The 20,266-nt window shown below is 46.5% G+C and overlaps 1 protein-coding gene and 1 pseudogene across 2 annotated transcripts in view; both read right to left on the bottom strand.

Moving 5' to 3' along the window:
- Nucleotides 1-20,266, bottom strand: part of INPP5A (inositol polyphosphate-5-phosphatase A) — a 184,798-nt gene that overhangs the window by 74,435 nt on the left and 90,097 nt on the right. For both annotated transcript variants that reach the window (XM_008060225.1, XM_008060226.2), the window contains exon 5: nt 10,086-10,189. In XM_008060225.1, the coding sequence (XP_008058416.1) occupies nt 10,086-10,189 (104 nt within the window). The remainder of the gene's footprint in view (nt 1-10,085; nt 10,190-20,266) is intronic.
- On the bottom strand, nt 8,031-10,061 carry LOC110595816 (annotated as a pseudogene).

Below are 20,266 nucleotides of genomic sequence, written 5' to 3'. Positions count from 1 at the left end.
AGTCTAAAGTCTCTGCCAGATGGTTCTCCAAAATTAATTTTATTTGGAGTGGATCCAGATGCCTGCATCTGTGCATCTTGCAGACTGTCTTAGTTTGCAGTCTCCTGCTGAGTGAGAGGCCCCACCTTCTCTACTACGTGGGTCTATGGATGCCCCAACCCAGACCCAAAGCAGATGCCACCATGAGTCTGGGGGTCTCTGCTTCCTGGTAATATTGAGGTGCCCACAGATGCACCCATGGGGCCTAGAGGTGATTCTGGTCCTTTCTTTCCAGGGCTGGTCTCTCCCCTCACCTCTAAGTTCCAGGCTCTAATTGAGCATATTTTTAAAGAAAATAGTAGACTTTATTTTTCGGTGCAGTTTCAGGTTTACAGAAAAATTGAGCAGAAGGCACAGAGAGTTCCTGTATCTCCTCCCAGCCCAGATACATATGGTTGAGCACGTAGCTGCAGCTCTGCTTGTCAAGTGGGCCTTGCCTCACACCTCGAGTTGGCCCTGGTTCTGACCTCGCATCCCTGCCGTCCTCAGGCTCCTCGTCAGCTGAATAACGGGGCAACGCAAAATCTCCTCGGTCCTGCTGAAGGTGTCACTAGACGAGTGATCGGACTGCTGCCCAGACAATCTGGGAACCGTACAGAAGGATGGTGGGCTCACCTGTCTGCTGCATTACACATTCACCTCTGATTCCAAATGTGACTGCCAGCCCCCACAGGTGACTCTCTAGGGAGGCCACTTGCCCCTAGGAAATGTCTGCATTCACTTCAGTCAGTAACTGTGTCTGTGATGGAAACACACAAGTAGGAAGCTGAGCTGTGAGGACCTGGGTGCTGGTGAGGCCCCAGAGCTGGGGCTCCATGCTCCTGCAGGGACAGCCCAGCTGAATTGGATACCCTCCAATGCTTAGAATTTCATCCCTCTTTGCATACCCCCACTCCAGACAAGTGGCCCGCCACCTGTCTAGACACTCTTCTTCCTGTACATGTCCAAATCCAGCTCGAGCTGGGAGTCTGCCCACCTGCAGACAGCCACTGCAACACTTCACCACAGACTGTCCATGCGTGGGATCCACACAAGCAGAGTCAAGCGGCGTCCAGGCATCTCTGGGCAGTGGGCAAGACAGAATTGCCTGGGGCCTTGGGGACGACAAGGGGAGGATGGAGAAGCAGGCTACAGGGTCACCATGAGGAGGGTCCAGTTCTACACACCAGCAGCACATGACACACACGTGCACATTCAGCCTTAGGGGTGGGAGTGTGGGCCACCATTGCCCTACTTCACTGAGTAAGGACCTGAGGCTCAGAAGTTAAGAACTACACATATGGTCACTTGGTGAATTTGGGTCACTGGGCCCCAGAGCCTGTGCTCTTATCCTGTGGGGGCCACATGGGAGTAGGCCAGATGTGTGACTGGTGATGAATCCACAGTAACCACAGTAACCTGGTAAAGGCTCTCTACAGAGCAGGAGGCGGGGCTGAGGAACCTCCTTACTCCCTGGTCAGGGAGCCCTTGGTCTTGCCTGTGGAGCCGACTGCTTATCTCCCGTCCATGCAACGTCTTTGGCCCAGCGGTGACTGGGCACCCTGATGTACTTCAGGGACTAGAAGCCTTAGCCGCATGACCCGACATCCTGTGGAGGGCAAGCCTCGGAACTGGTGCAGAATGAAGTCACGCGTGTGACCACAGTTGCAGGGGTGTTCCGGAAACCACCCCCACCAACAACCCCTGATTCATGGAGTGAGAAACCTGCAGTCAACACTAACACGAAGACATGCTGGGAAGGGCCTATGTGCAAGTGCACCACAGGTAATGCGATCTGCACCCGAGCACGAGAGAGAATGACGACGGGAGCCCTGATCCATCTCCTTTAGGATCCAGCTAAGAGGCCAGGTCAGGAAGGGCCCAAGAGCACAAAGCCACGAGGGAACTGCAGGGGATGGCGGCCTCTTGAGGACAGGTAGGGCCAGTTCCTCTGGGAGAAATAGCAAGTCTGGAAGACAGCAGGTGCCCAACAGGAGCAAGCAAGGAACCCCAGCCCCCCTGGTGTGCAGACTCAGCAGCAAGCCCAGGGCTGTTCCTAATCAGCATCAACACAACAAACACCCTCCATCAGCTCCCTTCCAGGGGCTCATGCGGGGTGCTCCCCCCCCCCCTCCTCCTCCCTGACCTCAATCACCCACGTGTAGCTAGCAGGTCTCTACCTCCATAATGCAGAAACTGAAGGATGGTGCTTCCACGGCTTTGTCACACAGACACAACCACACTACGGCCACCAGGCGCAGCTACCTAGCCGACTCCTCCACTTCCTTCAAGCTCGTATTCACCCTGTGTAGACTCGCATCCCTGACCTGTCTCAAGCATGTCCCTAGTCCACTTATGGAACACACACATCGTCCCCTTCTTATGCTAGGACACAGTTCCATGAGGCTGAGGGCTTCATCTGCTGGATCCAGAGTCCTCCATGTACGTTTGCTGAAAGATGTTTTCTGGCACTGGAAGGGAAGGCACGTCCCGTGGTGGAGAGGGCCCTGGGGTCACCACCTGTTCTGTCCACAGGGACACAAGGTACCTCTGCACTGATGTCTTCAATTCTGAGAAATATAACTGAGACTCCCCCCAATCAAATACACTAGGTTTTTATCCAGAATTTAACATAAATGTCAACAGCTTTACTTCCATTAAAATGGAAGGCATTTGTATATTTTTGTACCCAAATTGATTATTGCACCTCTCAGTTTTCCATTATTTGTGTCAGTTAAAGTGTATATGCATGTGTACATGTGCTCATCTTGGTTTTTTTAATTTTTAAATTTTCAATAACAATAATCATCATGGAGAATTATTTTTAACATAATTACTAACAGACTAAACAGATAAAACAAGGGGCAATGTATTATTTTTGTATACTATAGATGGGTAATAATTTTAGGCTTCTAATGAGATTTGATTTTTTTAATTAAATTACAATGAATCTCAGAAAATTTAATAGTGCAACATTATTATAACCAAATATTTTGATAAAGTGCAGAAAATCTGTTCCTTTTGAGATAAGTTCATCATTGCAATTATGAACATGTTAAGAGTGTATTTCTAAATGATTTTTATGGAAAAATGAAGCTATAACTCGTAATATCCTGACTTCTTCACCACCTTGGCTCGAGGCTTGACCTGCAACCTGGGGTTAGGCTGTGTAAGAATACAGCCTGCAGGCGGTGTCCTCACACAGTGTCCCATACACCCCACAGCCACCAGAACGCAGTCAACACAAGCACCAGCTGCATCTCACCTGTGAGGACACTGAGGCCATCTTGATCTGCCCAAGACCACCAGCACCTTGGAGAAAGAACCCGAGCTAGAATACTTGGTCCTAATTCCTAGCCTGAAGTTCTTTCCTCTTGACCACTTGCTGCCCTTTCTGACCCAACCCTGAGCGTTCAGGCCGAGGCTGGGGTGGGGTGGTCCAAAAGGAGCACACACGCAAGTCATCGGCAAGGGAAGGTTCCCTGCTGCAGTGTGGCACAGCTGAGCAATCGCCTGCCTGAAGTGCACGCACACACAAGCTCCACGGTTGTCCTTGATGTGCAGGCGGGGAAGCGCCTACATCTGGGAACTGCAGTGGTGGGAACCCTGGGGCCTCAGTCACAGACTCAAAGGTTCAGGAGCTCCAGAGAGACCCCCAGAAGTTTTTGGATGCCGGTGCTGACGCTGAGGCCACTGAAAACGGAAACGAGGTGTCTGTGGTTGGGGTGGGGGTCTCCGCAAGTGCCCGGCTGGTCTCCTTCATCCCAGGCTGAGTGCTGGAACTTTCTGTCACCGGCCACCTCCTGAAGCCCTCACTCACTTGAGGAGCCCTCAGGAGCTCGCAAGCGGGACAGCAGAAGCTCTGTACTCCTGGGGCGGCCATCCCCTAGCCCCTGTGCCAGACCCCCTGCCCTCAGACAGGCTTCTACCACCGAAACGAAATCCACGTCACACGGGGGCTGGAGGCAGCCACATCTTTCCCCTTACAACATGAAGTCTCTGCTCGGGCCCCTGTCAATAGGGTGCCTGGAGTCAGCAGATGGATAGCGAATCCAGCCAGTTTCATCTACTAAAAGACAGCATAAATCGCCATGGAGAAAAGAGAGGCTGCGGGGAGGTTATCACCACACAGCCCTCACCGCAGAGGGCCCGCTCAGAGCATTAGTGGAATTAATTCATCTTTCATAAGAGCTTGCAGCAGGCCCTGTGATCTATGGTAACAACCAATTTCTCACTACGGGCAAAAGGAAAAAAATGACTCGCCCTGATCGACTACACAAATCTGCTTTTTAAAAATGGCCTCACATTATCTGGAGTGTGGCTCCCAGAGGCATCATTTGAAATTCATACCGAGCCAAAAGCACCCATAAATCAGCAGAGAAAGTTTTGTTAGTTTTCCATGCAGTGGGCTGTAATTATTTGGAATTGCATTACGCCTCCATCATGGTAATTGCATTTAGATTATCCTTAAGTGATGGTAATAAAAGAAAGAGAAATCAGTCTTAAACTAGTTCCCTCCCCCAAAATGTGTGCAAACATAGCACAAGGTCTGGCATAAAGGCGCAGAGGGAAGGAAGCGCCTGGCGGGGGCTGCAGCACTCACACCCTGGCTTCAGTGGATCCCTCCCTCCCGCAGAGCCACACAGAGTGCTCCACACGCTCTGTGAGGTTTTGTACATTTATACAATACCACACTGCTGCAGGATGTAGACGTTTGTAGTTTTTAAAATAAGGTTTTCCTTCTGTTAATTTCCTAGGCTGAAAGAAACACATCTGAATTCATCTGTATCCCAAATAAAATCAAACACACGGATCCTGAGATGACGTCCAAGGTGACGCAGCAATGACAACAACCACCCACAGGAAGCCCTATGCCCTGGGCAGAGACCGGCCCCTTCATTCCAGCCATCAGTAGCCACAAGGACCTGCTGACCAGCTGACCACCAGGCTATGGATGGCAACTTGCCGCTCTCCAAGTTGAGACAGGCCCACCCAAGACACTCAAGGCTTTTTCCTTCCTGTGAGTCTACTTTCTGAAAAGAGGTCTTTGCCTCTGCCTGTGGACACAACACTGTGGCCACAACACTGTGGCCACCTGGAGACAGGCCCACTGGGTGCAGGAAAGGCCTGGACCTGGGCTGAGGGCTTCGGATCCTTTTACACACTCAGGCTGAGAGGCTGAGGCTGCTTGTCCTTGGGAGGAAGACAGCCCCTCGTGATTCTGGCCCTCAAAACCGTGCCAGCACTCCTCTAGCATTGCAGAGGGACAGAATACTGGCTACCAGAGGTCATGCTCCAGACCCATGCAGAGGGCCACCTCCCTTCAAGGGGCGGCAAAGACAGCAGAGACCCCCAGAGCTTGCCTAGCTTCAGCCCGGCCTTGGCCTCAGCTGCCCACTTGCTGGGGCCAGCGAGGGGAAGCGAGCCGAAGGCTGGCCATGCTGCTGGCCTAGAGTGGAGGTCGAAGTGTGGGTGGGAGCAAAGAGGCCCTAGGGAGGAGGCCACTGGTCAGAGCCCCTGGGCTGCCACAAGGCGGGGCTGAGAGGCGGAGGACCCAGGAGCATGGGGCTGCCCAGGAAGAACCTCAAGGACACCCGGCCCCTCCCAGTGTTGCCCGCAAGGGTGCCCACTGCCGCAGTCTCATTCAGTCTTTCTCCCGCCCCCTCAGAAGGTCACGTGACGGTCTTCTGAGCCACGCCTGCAGGTCCTCAGAGGCCAGGGACAGGAGCTGTGTGGCCAACCTCTGGCAAGCCCCTGCCTCCAGTTGAGGACAAGGATGCAGAGAGATCTGCTCACCCCAAATTCCGGAATCCCCACAAGTGAAGTGAAGATCAGGGCTGCCGGGAGGCAGTGCATGTGTCTGAGGGCGAATGTTGCCTGCTGGGGGCCCTCAGGCTGACATTTCAGTAGAGTGACTGGACACGGAGCCCAAGGCAAGCCATGTGGACAGTGGCCTGGGACACTAGCCAGACTGGCCCATGCAGTGACACCTGTGGGGATTCAAAGCACAGCACAGGGTTCTGGGCTCATTGGTCACTGTGGAGACGCAAACTCAAAGCTGGGGCAGAGGACAGTCATCACCTCAGGAAGGGCCCCACTGAGCACGAGGGGACCTGTGCTGGGCACAGGTCACCTGCGGCTCACCCTCTATACTCCTTCAATGTTTGAGATAGTTCATACTTTTATAGTATCTACAGGAGAAAGTTGTGAACAAAGACAAGTGGATTGCTACAGGGATGGGGGACTGCGCCTCAAACAGACCCTGTGCCCAGTTTACCCTCCCCTATCACCAATGGGCTTCTGGAAACCACAGAGCACCTGCTGTCCACCTTCAGTCCTGTCCTGCCTCCCGGTCCCCAGCACTCACCCTTGAGGTGGCCAGCCTGACAGTGTCACACCCAGCCCCAACCCACTCTGGAGTGCCCAGCACCCACTATATCCCTGGCCCAAGTTGCTCTGCATATCTGTTCTTTGCTGAGGGCCCACCCACCTCAACTGACCCTTGCCACCTCTGGTCCCTCAGGACATGCCTCAGCCCACTCCCAAGAAGGTGCAGTGGGGTGCAGCGCATGCTTTGGGCTCTTCCATCCTATCTAGGAAGGATAGTACATGGCATGCAAGGGGACACCAGGCGAGGGAACAGCTGAGGAGGACCCAGGTCTCCAGTGCCATCACTGCACAGCCAGCAGTACCCTAAGCCAAAACAAAGTCCGGGTCAGAGGCCCAGAGTGCTCATAGGGAGGAACTCTGAGGACCTGGGTCCCTGCATCCCCAGAGGCCACAGAGGCTGAGGGGTGGGGTAAGGATGGCTGTAGCCCTGGATGGCAGCGTGGATCCACTGATGTAAGACATCAGGCCAGCAGACCCCTTCCTTGGATCTATTCAGGGCCGTCGTCAGCTGCCCTCGTCCTGCTATGAGGGTGTTAGCATCTGGGCAGAGGTGAGACCTCAAGCCTGCGGTGCTGCTGCAGCCCCTGCCCCAACCCCTGCCTCTCCCCAGCACCCTCCCTTCTCACGAGGGGCCCTGAGACTGTCGCTGGTCACTCTGAGATGAGAGCCCCAGCCTGGGTTGAACAAAGGCCCAGAACTCAGCCCACAGCATCTGTAAGGGAACCGTAGCGATCCACCCCGACCCCAGCCCTCCTGACGGGCACACCACCACGGGCAGCAGCTCAGGCGATACCATCCCAACATAGACACACTGTGCACAGAGAAAGTCCCAGAGCACTCCTGCACATCCTCCTCCAACTACAGAATTCATAGAGCAGAGGGGGGCGACGGAGAGATGCCCAGGAGCAGGGCTGGGGCCAGGGACCGGCCTGCTGACATCATGTCCTTGGCCTGAGGACAATGGATGAGAAAGCTGGGCCACAGGGTGACAAGAGCGCCCCATCCTTCATAAAGGCGGCCACAATCCCTTCACTCAAGGAGTGGGTCATAAAGCAAGTTAATAAAGTTGTGGCCTTGCTGAAATCAGCTCTGCGTGCAGGCCAGCCGCCTTCCCTGCAGAGAAGCCCACGTGGAGACAAGATCGCAGAGCAATCTTTCTTGGGGCTGAGCAGACAAGTCCTGGACGCGTCCTCCTCTATCACCGCAAGGTTGGGACACATCCAAACCCATGGACAGCCGTCAGTTTTCCAATTTCAGCTACTGAAATGCTTCCGGTCAGGGTGTCCACACCCTACTATGATTTAGTAGATGACAAAAGAGCAAGGAAATAAACTCTGCACTGACGTGTTAATTATACAGGCTTGAGAGACTAAAAATGTGAATGTAAGGTTTACTAAAAAATAATACAATCCAAAATTACATGTGCAATGTACTCACCGCATAAACACACACATAAAACTAAACAAAAATGCACTAAAATCCAAAGGAAATATACCAATATTTTATAATTAATTGTCTGGGCAGTGGGATGATACATAATCCCTGGTTTTTTTCCTAGTAAAAGTATTTTATTGGGTTATAATATCCATCTTGATTAGCTTGAAATAGAAATTTTCATGGTCTTAATTAAACTGGATGCTATTTTCTTTTAGAATGTCCTTTTTTTTCATTAAAATAATTTCTAAGTCACTTGATGTGCTCCACCTTCTGTTTAACACACAGATAAGGATTTTTGGAAAGGTCACAAGTCAGCAGCTCCATGAAGTGGTGAATTGGTCCTTGTTTTGGAAAATACTCCAGGATTATGTGTTCATGAAATTATGCACCATTATCATCAAAACCTGCTTCATTGTCAGTTGGGAACTCCCACAGTTTCTCCCTCTTTTGTCCACTGAACCATCTCTTCAAGCCCATTCTGAAAGGGTCATTCATTTACTGTGGCCAACTGCTTAGCAAATTCCATATCCCAAAGTGAAGGTGATGAGTCTGTTTCAGGTGCTTCTTCAGTAACTGCCTTCATGTCAACAATATTAAGTCTGTTCCCTTTGAACATATTTTCCGGAAACTTTTTCTAAGATTGGCAGTCTTCTCCTGACCAGGACTACCATCAGATCCTTTGTCAGACGGGATCTGATGCTCTGGTCTTGTATAGACTCTAATGGTGGCAGATCTGGCAACTTTCATGTCTGATATTATGCTACCGAAACTAATTTTAGGTCTCTCTGCATCCTTCAGTGCCCTGGAATCGTCCTCGTGCTGTCAAGACGTGCCTGAGCAGCTCCGACTTGGTTACCTGTTTCTCAAAAGGGAGAGAATCTGCAACAGTAGCTGCGGCTCAGAACACAGGGGTTCATCTTGGAATTTCAAAAATTAGTTTCAAAGAACATGCAAACTGCAATAAATTTACATCTTCTTTGGGGCATGCTTCATAGCTCTTCAAAGACTGCCATGTAGCCTCCAAACTCTTAAGTGGTATTCTGGGTGGCTTTGTGGTTTACACAGTCACTGTGCTTAGTTCAACTTTCATGCCCTCAATAATATACAGTAAGTCTTTCTTTGTAGTTTCCTTCCCACCATCTTGGCTCCCTGGAGTCTCCTTGAACTCTCACTAGGTGGAACCAACTGCTCATCTCTCTTGCTACAGATCACGCTGTTAGTGCCAAAGTGTCATTGGGTATTACTTTTTGTCCTAAGACACAGATTCCTGAGATTCTTAGTTTGTGAGTCTGGAATGGGGCTCAGAGAGCTGCATTTGAACTTAGACCTCAGATGACTCTGATGCAGCTGATCTCAAGATCCTGCATCAGGCCCTGGTCAAATAATGTGTCAAGTTCTCAAAGCCAGCAAATGATAGTACCGGGTTATGAGAACTTGACACATTATCAGGTCAGGTTCTGATGCACAGTCTGCCCATTCTGCCCTTTCTGTATGGAATAGCGAGGAGCATGATCACAGGCGTCGAGGCCTCTGGCTTCCAGAGGACAAGGAGTGACAGGAAAGAAGAGGTAAGAGCACCAAGACTCCACAAAGCATCGCTGAGAAATAAGTTGAACAAGGAATGCAACCCGACTTTTTTATTTTTTTATTTCTAAACTCTCTGTATGAAGCAGTACAACTGCTGGGACACATGGCTGAGCCATAAGCCTGGACCACGCACCAGCTCCATGGGTGCTGCTGAACTGCTCTCAGGCTGGTACAACCCCCAGGCCTTATCTGTGAAGCAAGATCATGCTCCTGCCCTGTGTACCCGGGGGGATGCAAGAGACGCCACCATGTGGCACAACCCCCATACCTGGGCATGCAATGACTATCAGCCACTGTCTTGGTTATGACTCACCAGACCAACCCTCTCCCACCTAAGTGTACAGGGATACCCCTCTGGTGCTCACCGAGTTAAATGGTATTTTTCTGTGTATTCTGTGGAAGGCTGTTTTGTCTGGAAATGAGGATTAGAGAATTTGCTGACTGATATAATGCTGATACTTCAGATTCTCACGGCCTTACCTCCAACAGTCCAGATCAGCACACAGGAATACGGAACGTCCCAGAAAGACAGAATACTGGGGCCTGACAACAGGTAGGCTGTGACCACCAAAGATGCAATATGAAAATTCTGTGCCCTCTGACCTGATCACTCTGAGAAGTAAATGCATTAGTGAGAAAGCCACAATACGTACCTCGGGGAAATAGTCCTGTGGAAACTTCTCTTTCTCTAGCATGGGTGTGCTCTCTAAGGTGTCTGAGTAGATCTCCTTGCCAGTGACTTTCTTATACTTCTTAGCTGGAAAAGACCAGAAGAAGGAGGTGAAAACTTCATTGCTGTGCCCCATCCAACCTGCCAGGCACTGTTTGGGGTCCATGTCCCAACTGTGCAGGCCGAGGGAGCAAGGGAGGCTCCCAAGAGGAGGCCCAGGGGAGAGGGCCGACCCTCAGCAGACCCCAGGCAGGCCAGCTGCTCCCATGTCTGTGGCTCATAAATTCCCCTTCCACGATCTGGAACTTGACACTCCACTTCATTATCCCCTAAGAGCTCCCAGCCTGCAGATTTACAGGGGCTAATTGGCATCCTCTTCTAAAACGTGAATATATTTAAGAGGGCCGTGGAATTACCATTCATTCAGACCTTCACATGAATTTATTTAATAACATCGATTTCCTCCTCAAGCCCAGCCAACATCACTCATATTCCAGGGAAGCATTTATGTGAGAGAGAAAGGGAGCATGGGGTAGGAAGCTTCCCGGACAGGCTTTGCCAGCTGCTGCCCAGCTTCTCTTGGAGACCCCATGGGCACCACTCAGGCCCAGGAACACAGGCTTGCCCCTCCCTGGACTACAACCCTGTGGGCAGGGTTGGTGTTGCATCATTCACATCCAGGCCTGGGTCCTTTCTTTTTCTGAACAGATAACCCCATACCCACAGTGGAGCGGTCAAGGATCGCATGGATACGCCCCGCAAACTCTTGCTGGGCCTAGCAGGTAGACGGCTGCTGGCCTGCTTGCAAGAGACCATGTGAGGAGCTCTCGGTCCATTGAGGTGATGCTCCTGGGTGTCAAGAAGATTCTTGGAGACCAGCTTCAAACAAATGGTGAGTGGTGTCTCATGAGCTGCTCGAGCCTGCAGTTTCTGGGGTACCATCCACCCCGCTGACGCTGAAAGGGCAGCAGGAGCAACCTGAGGGCTGTGGCACTGTGAGGTGAGTGCTGGTCTCATCACCTGAGTGGAGCACAAACCCCAGGCAAGCATCAAGTGCTGGTGACAATGGCTGAAGTGTACCAGCCCCGCTTCTCTGTGATCTGGGGCCCAGCCCTGGGCGTAGGGCCTCGCTGGCAGGAGACAGAGCATGGGAAATTTTGGCGACTTAGGGAACATCACGGACAGAGTGTGAAACAGAGTGCTTCCCAGTTCAGAGCTGCACGTAACTGTACCCATATCTCTTCCGATCTCTTCCCCAGTCACGAAGATGCATCCTGAGTTGACTTATGCACATTTGGTTCTGAAGTGCCCACCCAGTGGTTCCCCCAGCATCATCATCACTGCTCGACAACCACAGGTTTTCCTCATTCAGGGAAACAGGACACAAACCTCATTAACATATCTGGAGCAGGTGTCCTGGGGCAGGTGAGCACAGGACCAGGCAGATTCAAGCACAGCTTAAGTAAACAAGTGACCACCAGTGAACAATACCCATTTGCAGCTGGAAATGGTGTAGAAGTGCATTTAATCACAGGAAGCACTTACTGTAAACCACCCATCCATCTCTACAGAATAGCATTTATCACAAGTCACTCCTGCAAAGCTGCCAGACTGGGGTGGTTGCCGTGAGAGTGAGTGTCTGACAAGGCCATCAGCACACCTGGCCTGCCACAGGCACTTCCCGACCCGAGAGCAGGCAGGGGACAACCAAACCCTCCACGGGATGGAGGGAGCAGACCTGTCCCAGTGCAAACCACCACACAGGTGCACTGAGCGCCCAGTATGAAGTCAGCATCCATGCCACGCACCTCTTCCTGCCCACCCACAGCCTTCTTCAGCCCCCTCCTGGCCATCAAGCCCCACAGAGGCATAGCTCACATGTCTCTCCGTGGCCCCAGTCTGCCCCTTACAGGGACATCCGCTGAGCACTGTGGGACCTGGGCCAGATGCTGGGCCAGATGACAGAAAGGAGGCACAACTGTGAACTGTGAGAAGGCTCTGCTCTGAGGACACAGAGAAGGGGTGCAGGCATGAGACATGAAAAAAGGGCACGGGCACAGGACACAAACACAAGACATGAAGACAGGACATGGAGAAAGAGTACAGACACAGGACAGGGACATGGGACACAGACATGAGACACGAAAAAGGGGCACAGTCACAGGACATGGATGTGGGGCAAGGACACAGACAAGGGACAAGGCATACGATGTGGTGTGGCCCTCCCTGGTACACTGAGGATATGGACATGGAAATAGGACAAGGATATGGGACGTGGACACAGGACAGGGTCTGAGTGTGTTTCACCTATATCTATAATAAAGAAATACATTTATTCTAGAAGTTTCCTCTAGTGCAGGGTTCCTCACAACAAAGGCTGAAAGGACCTTAACAACCCACCTGGAAGCCCTGGTTACTTAGCTACAGATGGACAGACTTCTCCAAGATGGGCTCCCTTCCCCCAGGACAGACATCCCGGGTCTGACACTCCAGGACAGATATTCCCCCCAAGGACAAACACCCCAAAACAGATCCTCCAGGATAGACCATCCCAGGACAGATATCCCCCCTACTCTGAATACCCCAGGACAGACCCTCCAGGACAGACACCTCAGGACAGACAGACCTCTCAGGAGGGACAGCCCAGAACAGACACCCCTGTTCTCACCACACCAGACATGTGTAGGGGCAGAGAGAGCCACGGTACATTGCACTTGGGCTGCAGGAGCTGCAGTGTTTTGTGAGGATGAAGGATGGAGAAGGGCAGCTGCTACGGGAGGGCCATTCTGCTGATAATAAAAACACAGTGAGCAAATCCTGTTGTTACCTCTGAGGAAAGGGGAAGAGTCCTGGGGGAAGGTCAGGAGAAGAAGAGGCTTCTTTTTTTTTTTAATAAATAGTTTTTTAAAAGTAATTTTAGGTTTCCAGAAAATCCAGCAGAAAGTACAGAGAGTTCCCCATATACTCCTCCCTCCCCACATATACATCCCTTGTTATTCACAGCTGGCATTAAGGTGGTGCATTTGTAATCATGGAGGAACCAATACGGACACGTTATTATTATCTAAAGTCCATAGTTTACTTTAGGGCGCACTCATTGGGTCGTACATTCTATGGGTTTTGACAAATGCATAATGTCATGTACCCATTATTACAGTATCATATAGAGCATTTTCACTGTCCTAAAAATCTTCTGTGCTCTTCTAATTCATCCTTCCTCCCCTGTCCCCAATCCTTGGTAACCACTGAGCTTTCTACTGTCTCTATAGTTTTGCTTTTTCCAGAATATCATAGAGTTTTGGAATCATACAGTATGTAGCCTTTTCAGGATGGCTTCTTTCACCTAGCAATATTCATTTAAGGTTCCTCCATGTTTTTTTTGTGGCTTGATAGCACATTTCTTTTTATCACTGAATAATATTCCATTGTAATGATGTGCCACAGTTTGATTATTCATTCACCTATGAGAAGAGTCTATTTTTTTTTTTTTTTTTTTTGGGAAAGCAGAATTTATTGAGAGGACAAAAAAGCTCCCAGAGTGGGAGGGTATCCAAGGAGGGTGGGTGCCCAAATAATAAGTCTTAAAGTCGGGTAATATCAGTCCTCTGACTGTGCTCTTCTTCAATACTATGTTGGCTATTCTGGGTATTTTGCCTTTCTACATAATCTTTACAATCAACTTGTCAATATATACAAAATAACTTGCTGGAATTTTTATTGGAATTGCATTTAATCTGCAGGCCAAGTTTGGAAGAACTTAACTCTTGACAACATCGAGTCTTCCTATCTGTCTTAGTCCACTTGGGCTATCGTAGCCAAGCAGACGGGGTGGGTTCTGGTAGCTGGAAAGTCCAAGACCAGGGTGCCAGGAGACTGGGCATCTGGCGAGGGCCAGTTCCTCACAGATGGTAACTTCCCTGTGTCCTCACATGGCAGAGGGGGGAAATAAGCTTCTTAGGGGTTCTTTAATGATAGCCCTCATCCCATTCATGAGACTCTGACCGCGTGATGTAATCAAACTACCAAGGGTCCCACCCTTAACACTCCCACTAGTTTAGGGGTTAGGATTTCAAGGTATGAATTTTGGGTGGACACAAATTCAGATCATAGCACTATACATGAAGATGAAATATCTCTCCCTTTATCTGGCCTTTTTTGATTCCTTTAATAAGAGTTTTATAGTTTTCCTCAGAGATTTTGTACCTATTTTGTTAGATTTATTCCTAACCACTCCCTGTTAGTATGTGCTCAAGTAAATGGTACTGTGTTTTTAATTTCAAATTCCACCTGTTAATGGCTGGTATATAGGAAAGCAATTGGCTTTTATATATTAATTTCATATCCTACAATATTGCTATATTTGCTTATTAGTACCAGGTTTGTTCTGTTGTTGTTTATTCTTTGGGATTTTCTACATAGATAATCATGTCATTTGAGAACATAAATAGTTTTATCCCATCAATATGCCTTTTATTTCCTTTTCTTCTCTTGCTATGCTAGCTAAGACTTCCAGTAAGATGTTGAAGACAAGTGGTGACAGGGTACATCCTTGTCTTGTTCCTGACTTTACAGGAAAAGGATCTAGTTTTTCATTAAGCTTGATGTTAGCTGTAGGCATTTTGTAGCTCTTCTTTATCAAGTTGAGGAAGTTCCCCTGTATCCCTAGATTGCTAAGAGATTTTTTAAAATGACGAAAGGGTGTTGAATTTGTCAAATAATTTTTCTGCATCTATTATACTATCATGTGATTTTTTTTCTTTAGTCTGATGTGATGGATTACACTATTTGATTTTTAAATGCTGAACAAGACTTGTATACCTAGAATAACACCCAACTGGTCATAGTGTATAATAATTCTTATACATTCTTGGATTCAACTTGCTAATATGCTGTTGAGAATTTTTGTATATATTGACAAATTGATTGTAAAGATTATGGTGAAAGGCAAAATACCCATATAGCCAACAATCAAAGAAGAGCAAAGTCAGAGGCCCTCTAAGCATTTTATGTTCATGAGAGAGGCTAGCCTGTAGTTTGCCTTCTTTGAAACGCCTTTATCTAGTATTGGTATTAGGGTAATGCTGGCCTTATAGAATGAGTTAAAACATTTTCCCTCTGCTTGTATTTTCTGGAAGAGATAGTAAAGAACTGGTATAATTTCTTTTTTAAATGCTTGGTAGAATTGACCAGTAAAACAAACCATCTGGGCCTGGTGCTATCTTTTTTAAAAGGTTATTAATTATTATTCAGTTTCATTAATAGCTAAAGACCTGTTCAGATTATCTAGTTTTCCTTGTATGAGTTTTCATAGATTATGTCTTTCAAGGAATTGGTGGCCCATCTATGTTATTAAATGTATATGCATAAACTTGTTAATATTCCTTTATTATACTTTTTAATGTCCATGGGATCAGCAGTGATGGCCTCTCTCTCATTTCTGATACTAATAATTTGTGTCTTTTTTGTTTGTTTGTTTAAGCTGAGGTTTCACTCTGTTTCCCATACTGGAGGGCACCAGCATGATCACAACTCACTGCAGCCTTGAACTCCTAGGATCAGGCGATCCCTTAGTCTCAGCCTCCCAAGTAGCTGAGACTACAGGTGCATGCCACAATGCCCAGTTAATTTGATTTTTTGAAAGATGAGGTCTCACTATGTTGTCTAGGCTGGTCTCAAACTCTTGGGCTCAAGCAATCTTCCTGCCTCAGCCCCCAAAGTGTTGGGATTACAGGCGTGAGCCTGCCCAGCCAGGTTTTGTTAGTTTTCTCTATTGAGTTCCTATTTTCAATTCTGTTGATTTCTGTTCCAATTTTTATTATTTCTTTCTTCTGCTTACTTTAGATTTACTTTTTCTTCTCATTTCCTAAGACAGACACTTAGATAATGTGTTCTATATCTTCTTCTCTTTCTTTTTTTTTTGTGTGTGTGTCTGAAAACCTTCATTTGACTTTTATTTTTGAAATATATTTTCACTGGTATAGAATTCCACATTGACATATTTTATGTTGTTCATCTAGTACTTTTAAGATATTTCTTCCATGTCTGTATCTTCAAGCTTGTCTTCTGACAAGATGCTGGCTGTCATTCTGTGTACAAAATATGCAGAGATCATATGGACCCAAAGACAAAAATATTTGCTACTTGGGTCTTTATAGGAAAAGTTCTTTTCTAATACATGCGTTTGATGCTATAAATTTTCCTCTAAGCATTGCCTTTGCTAATATCTCACAAATTTTGATAAGTTGTATTCTCATTTACTTCAAAATATCTTTAAAGTTTCTCTTTTTTTCAGAGGGTCAGGTCAGAGTCTCACTTTGTCGTCCAGGCTGGAGTGCAGTGGCATGCTCAGTCACCGCAGCCTTGACCTGCTGGGCTCAGGCGATCTTTCCAAATAGCTGGAACTACAGGTGCGTGCTACCACGCCTGGCTTATTATTGTTTTTTATTGTAGAGACGAGGTCCCACCAAGTTGCCCAGGATGGTCTCAAACCCCTGAGCTCAAGCAATTTTCTTGTCTCGGCATCCCAAAGTGTGGGGATTACAGGCTTGAGCCACCACGCCTGGCTAAAGTTTCTCTTGATACTTCTTCTTTGACCCATGTGATATTTAGAAATGTGTTGTTTAATATTCAAGTATTTTGAAATTTCCCAACCACTTTTCTGTCACTGATTTCTAGTTTAATTCTATTTTAATCTGTGAGCATACTGTGTATAATTTTTATTCTTTTAAATTTATAAAGGTGTGTTATGCCTAGAATGTGATCTGTCTTAGTGAGTGTTCCATGTGAGCTTGACTGTTAGAGTGGCCTAAAAAGCACCCAACAATGTGTTATCTTCTAGAAACCCATTTAAAATATATAGAGACCTAAAGATTAACAGTAAAGGGATGGAAGCGGGTATATTATGTTAACACTAACAGAAAGAAAGCTGGAGGAGCCATATTAATTTCAGACAGAGCAGACTTCAGAGCAAGGAAAGTTATTAGCAATAAAGAGAAACGTTGCATAATAATAAAAGATTGATTCCATGTGAGCTTGAATGTATATTCTGCTGCTATTCGGATGAAGTAGTCTATAAATCTTAATTAGATCCATTTGATTGACGGTACTGTTGGGTTAAACTACATCTTTCCTGACTATCTGCCGGCCAGATCTGTTTATTTCTGAGAGAGGACGTTGGAAGTCTCCACTATGATAATGGATTCATCCATTTCTCCTTGCAGTTCTACCAGTTACTCAAGTATTCGGATACTCTGCTGTTAGGTACTTACACATTAAGGATTGTTAGGTATTCTTGGGGAATCAACCTTTTATTATTATGCAACGTTTCTCTTTATTGCTGATAACTTTCTTTGCTCTGAAGTCTGCTCTGTCTGAAATTAATATGGCTCCTCCAGTTTTCTCTCTGTTAGTGTTAACATAATATACCCGCTTCCATCCCTTTACTGTTAATCTTTAGGTCTCTATATATTTTAAATGGGTTTCTAGAAGATAACACATTGTTGGGTGCTTTTTAAGCCACTCTAACAGTCTCTGTCTTTTAATTGGTATATTTAGACCATTCACATTTAAAGGAATCATCGAAACAGCTGCAGTGATATCTACCATATTTGTAACTTTTCAATTTGTTGCCTTTGTTCTTTGTATCTTTTTGGTCTCCCATTCTTTTTCTGCCTTCTCTGGTTCTTATTGAGTGTTTTATATGGTTACATTTTCTCTCCTAATTATACTTCTTTTTAAAAAGTTTTTTTAAGCATTTGCAATATATATTTACAACTTATCTATGCCCACTTTTAAATAAAACTATATTTCTTCGCAGATAGTAGAGGTTCCTTATAATCGAGTACTCCCAACTCCTCCTTCCCATCTTTATAAAACTTTTGTTATTTGTTTCACTTATCCATAAGCTACAGTTAACCAATATGTGGTTGTTATTTCTTTGAACACAAGTTGTCTGTCAGATCAATTAAGAGTAAGAAAAATATATTTTATTTTACCTTAACTTATTCCTTCTCTAACACTCTTTCTTTCTTTATGCAAATCAGAGTTTCTGACCTACATATATTTTCCTTTTGTTGAAAAACTTCTCTTAGCATTTCTTGCAAGGTAGGTACTGGCAACAAATTACTTCAATTTTTGCTTGTCTGACAAAATATTTAACCTTCACTTTTGAAGAATAATTTCACTGCACAGAATTGAAGGTTGATTTTTCCCCTTTTGATCATTTAAATATTTTACACCACTCTCTTCTTTCTTGCATTGTTTCTGAAAAGAGGTTTAGTATAATTCTTATCCTTATTCTTTTATACATACAGTGTTTACTTACCTATAAGGAGTCTCCTAGATTCAAGATTTTTTCTTTTCCTTTGATTTTCTGCAATTTAAATATGATGTGCTTGGTTGTAGACTTTTTGGCATTTACCCTACTAAGCATTGGTGTTCCTTGAGCTTTCTGGATCTCTTATTTGGTGTCTGTTAACTTTGGAAAATTCTCAATATTATTACTTCAAATATTTATTCTGCTACTATCTACTCCTATTGGTCTTCCCTTTATGAGTATGCTACACCTTTTGTAGTTGTCCAACAATTCTTCAACATTTTGTTATTTTAAAAAATTTACTCTTATTTCATTTTGTGAAGTTTCTGATGACATAAGTTCTAGTTTACTGATTCTTCCCTCAGTCATGTCCAGTCTGCTGATGAGCCATCAAAGGCATTCTTCATTTCTGTTGCAATGTTTTTTCATTTCTAGGTTTTCCTTTCAGTTCTTTCCTATCGTTTCCATCTCTCTGCTTACATCACACATCTGTTCTTGCATGCTGTCGACTTTTTGTGTTAGAGTCCTTGGCATATTAATTACAGCTATTTTAAATTCCCAGTCTGATAATTCCAAATCTGTGTCTGATTCTGATGCTTACTTTTTTTCCTTCAGGTTGTACTTTTCACATTTTTTTTGGTATGCTTTGCAATTTCTTGTTGTGAGTAGAATATGAATAATGAGTAAAAGGAACTGAGGTAGATGGGCCTTCAGTGTGTTTAGCTGGCTATGTTAACTAACTGGTTTATATTTAATTGGCTGTGTTTACTATTTATTGTAGCTGCAGATGCCAGAGATTAAAATTCGCCCTACTATTCTTGTTTTTGTCTCCTCTATTGTCTTTCCTGTGAGACTTAAACCGAATCTGAACTTTGCAAGTACTTCTGTGATCATATCTTGTTATAATTACATGGTGATGACACTTGAGAGCTCATTCTTCTAGCAGCCTGTGCCCCTGGCCTATAACCTTCACCCCTGCCCCCACCACCACCTAACAAACAGGCCTCTTGGGTGAGGCAGGAATGCTAGAGGGTGCTGGGGTCTGGTATTTCCCTTTCCCTGGGTGGGTTAGGTTCTGGTGAATAGACTGTCTGGAGGGCAGGTCTGCTAGGCAAACAGAGGCACCCTGGCTTATTTTTCATGGCTCCTTTCCCTAACAGTCAGAGCATAAGGGGATTTCTTCTGACCTTCACCATGAGAATGTGATGGGGTTCCTGGAGGTGAAACTCACAGAAGTGTGCGTCTCCAGGAGTCTTTCTCCCAGGTTTGTCCACACTCAGTCTCCAGCAGTTAGTCAGATCCCATAATGTGCTCCCACCAGGTGCTGGCTCCAGAGGCAATGCTTACTCCAGCTATGTTGTGATTATCTGCATCTACCCATCTGCCTCTTTGGGTGTTAGGACAGCAGTTTGTGATGTTACCTTGATTCTCTGATGGGTCTAAGAAGAGCTGTCTGCTTTCAGTCCATTTAGCTCTTTTCTTGTGGGAATGGGAATGACAATGTTTAAACTCTTTACTTGCTGGGCCAGAAACGGGAGTCCCCTCACCCCTGCTTATCTGTACCTCTCAGTACTCCTAAATTCCTAACTAGGTATTTATTTTTTGAAATTCAGGCTATACTTTGACAAAGTTTATTCAAACTTTTCACAAATTCTGGACTGTTTTTGCTGGAACTCAGTTCAAGGCAAAAAGGGAGTGCTGTGAAGAGCAGGTACTGAGACACAGGGAGAGGTGTGGCCCCCAGCCTGCCAAGCCAGGATCAAGTGAGCATGTTCAGAATCGACACTCTCTCCTGACGCATATAAGTGCTCAGTCCACATTCATTGTTCCTAGCATGACTTGTCAGTACT

Source organism: Carlito syrichta, unplaced genomic scaffold, assembly GCF_000164805.1.
Source record: "Carlito syrichta isolate Samal-C Ts95f unplaced genomic scaffold, Tarsius_syrichta-2.0.1 Scaffold304560, whole genome shotgun sequence".
NCBI classification, from domain to species: domain Eukaryota; kingdom Metazoa; phylum Chordata; class Mammalia; order Primates; family Tarsiidae; genus Carlito; species Carlito syrichta.
Note: the sequence above shows the minus strand (reverse complement) of the source record. Positions and strands in the feature narration are given on the sequence as shown.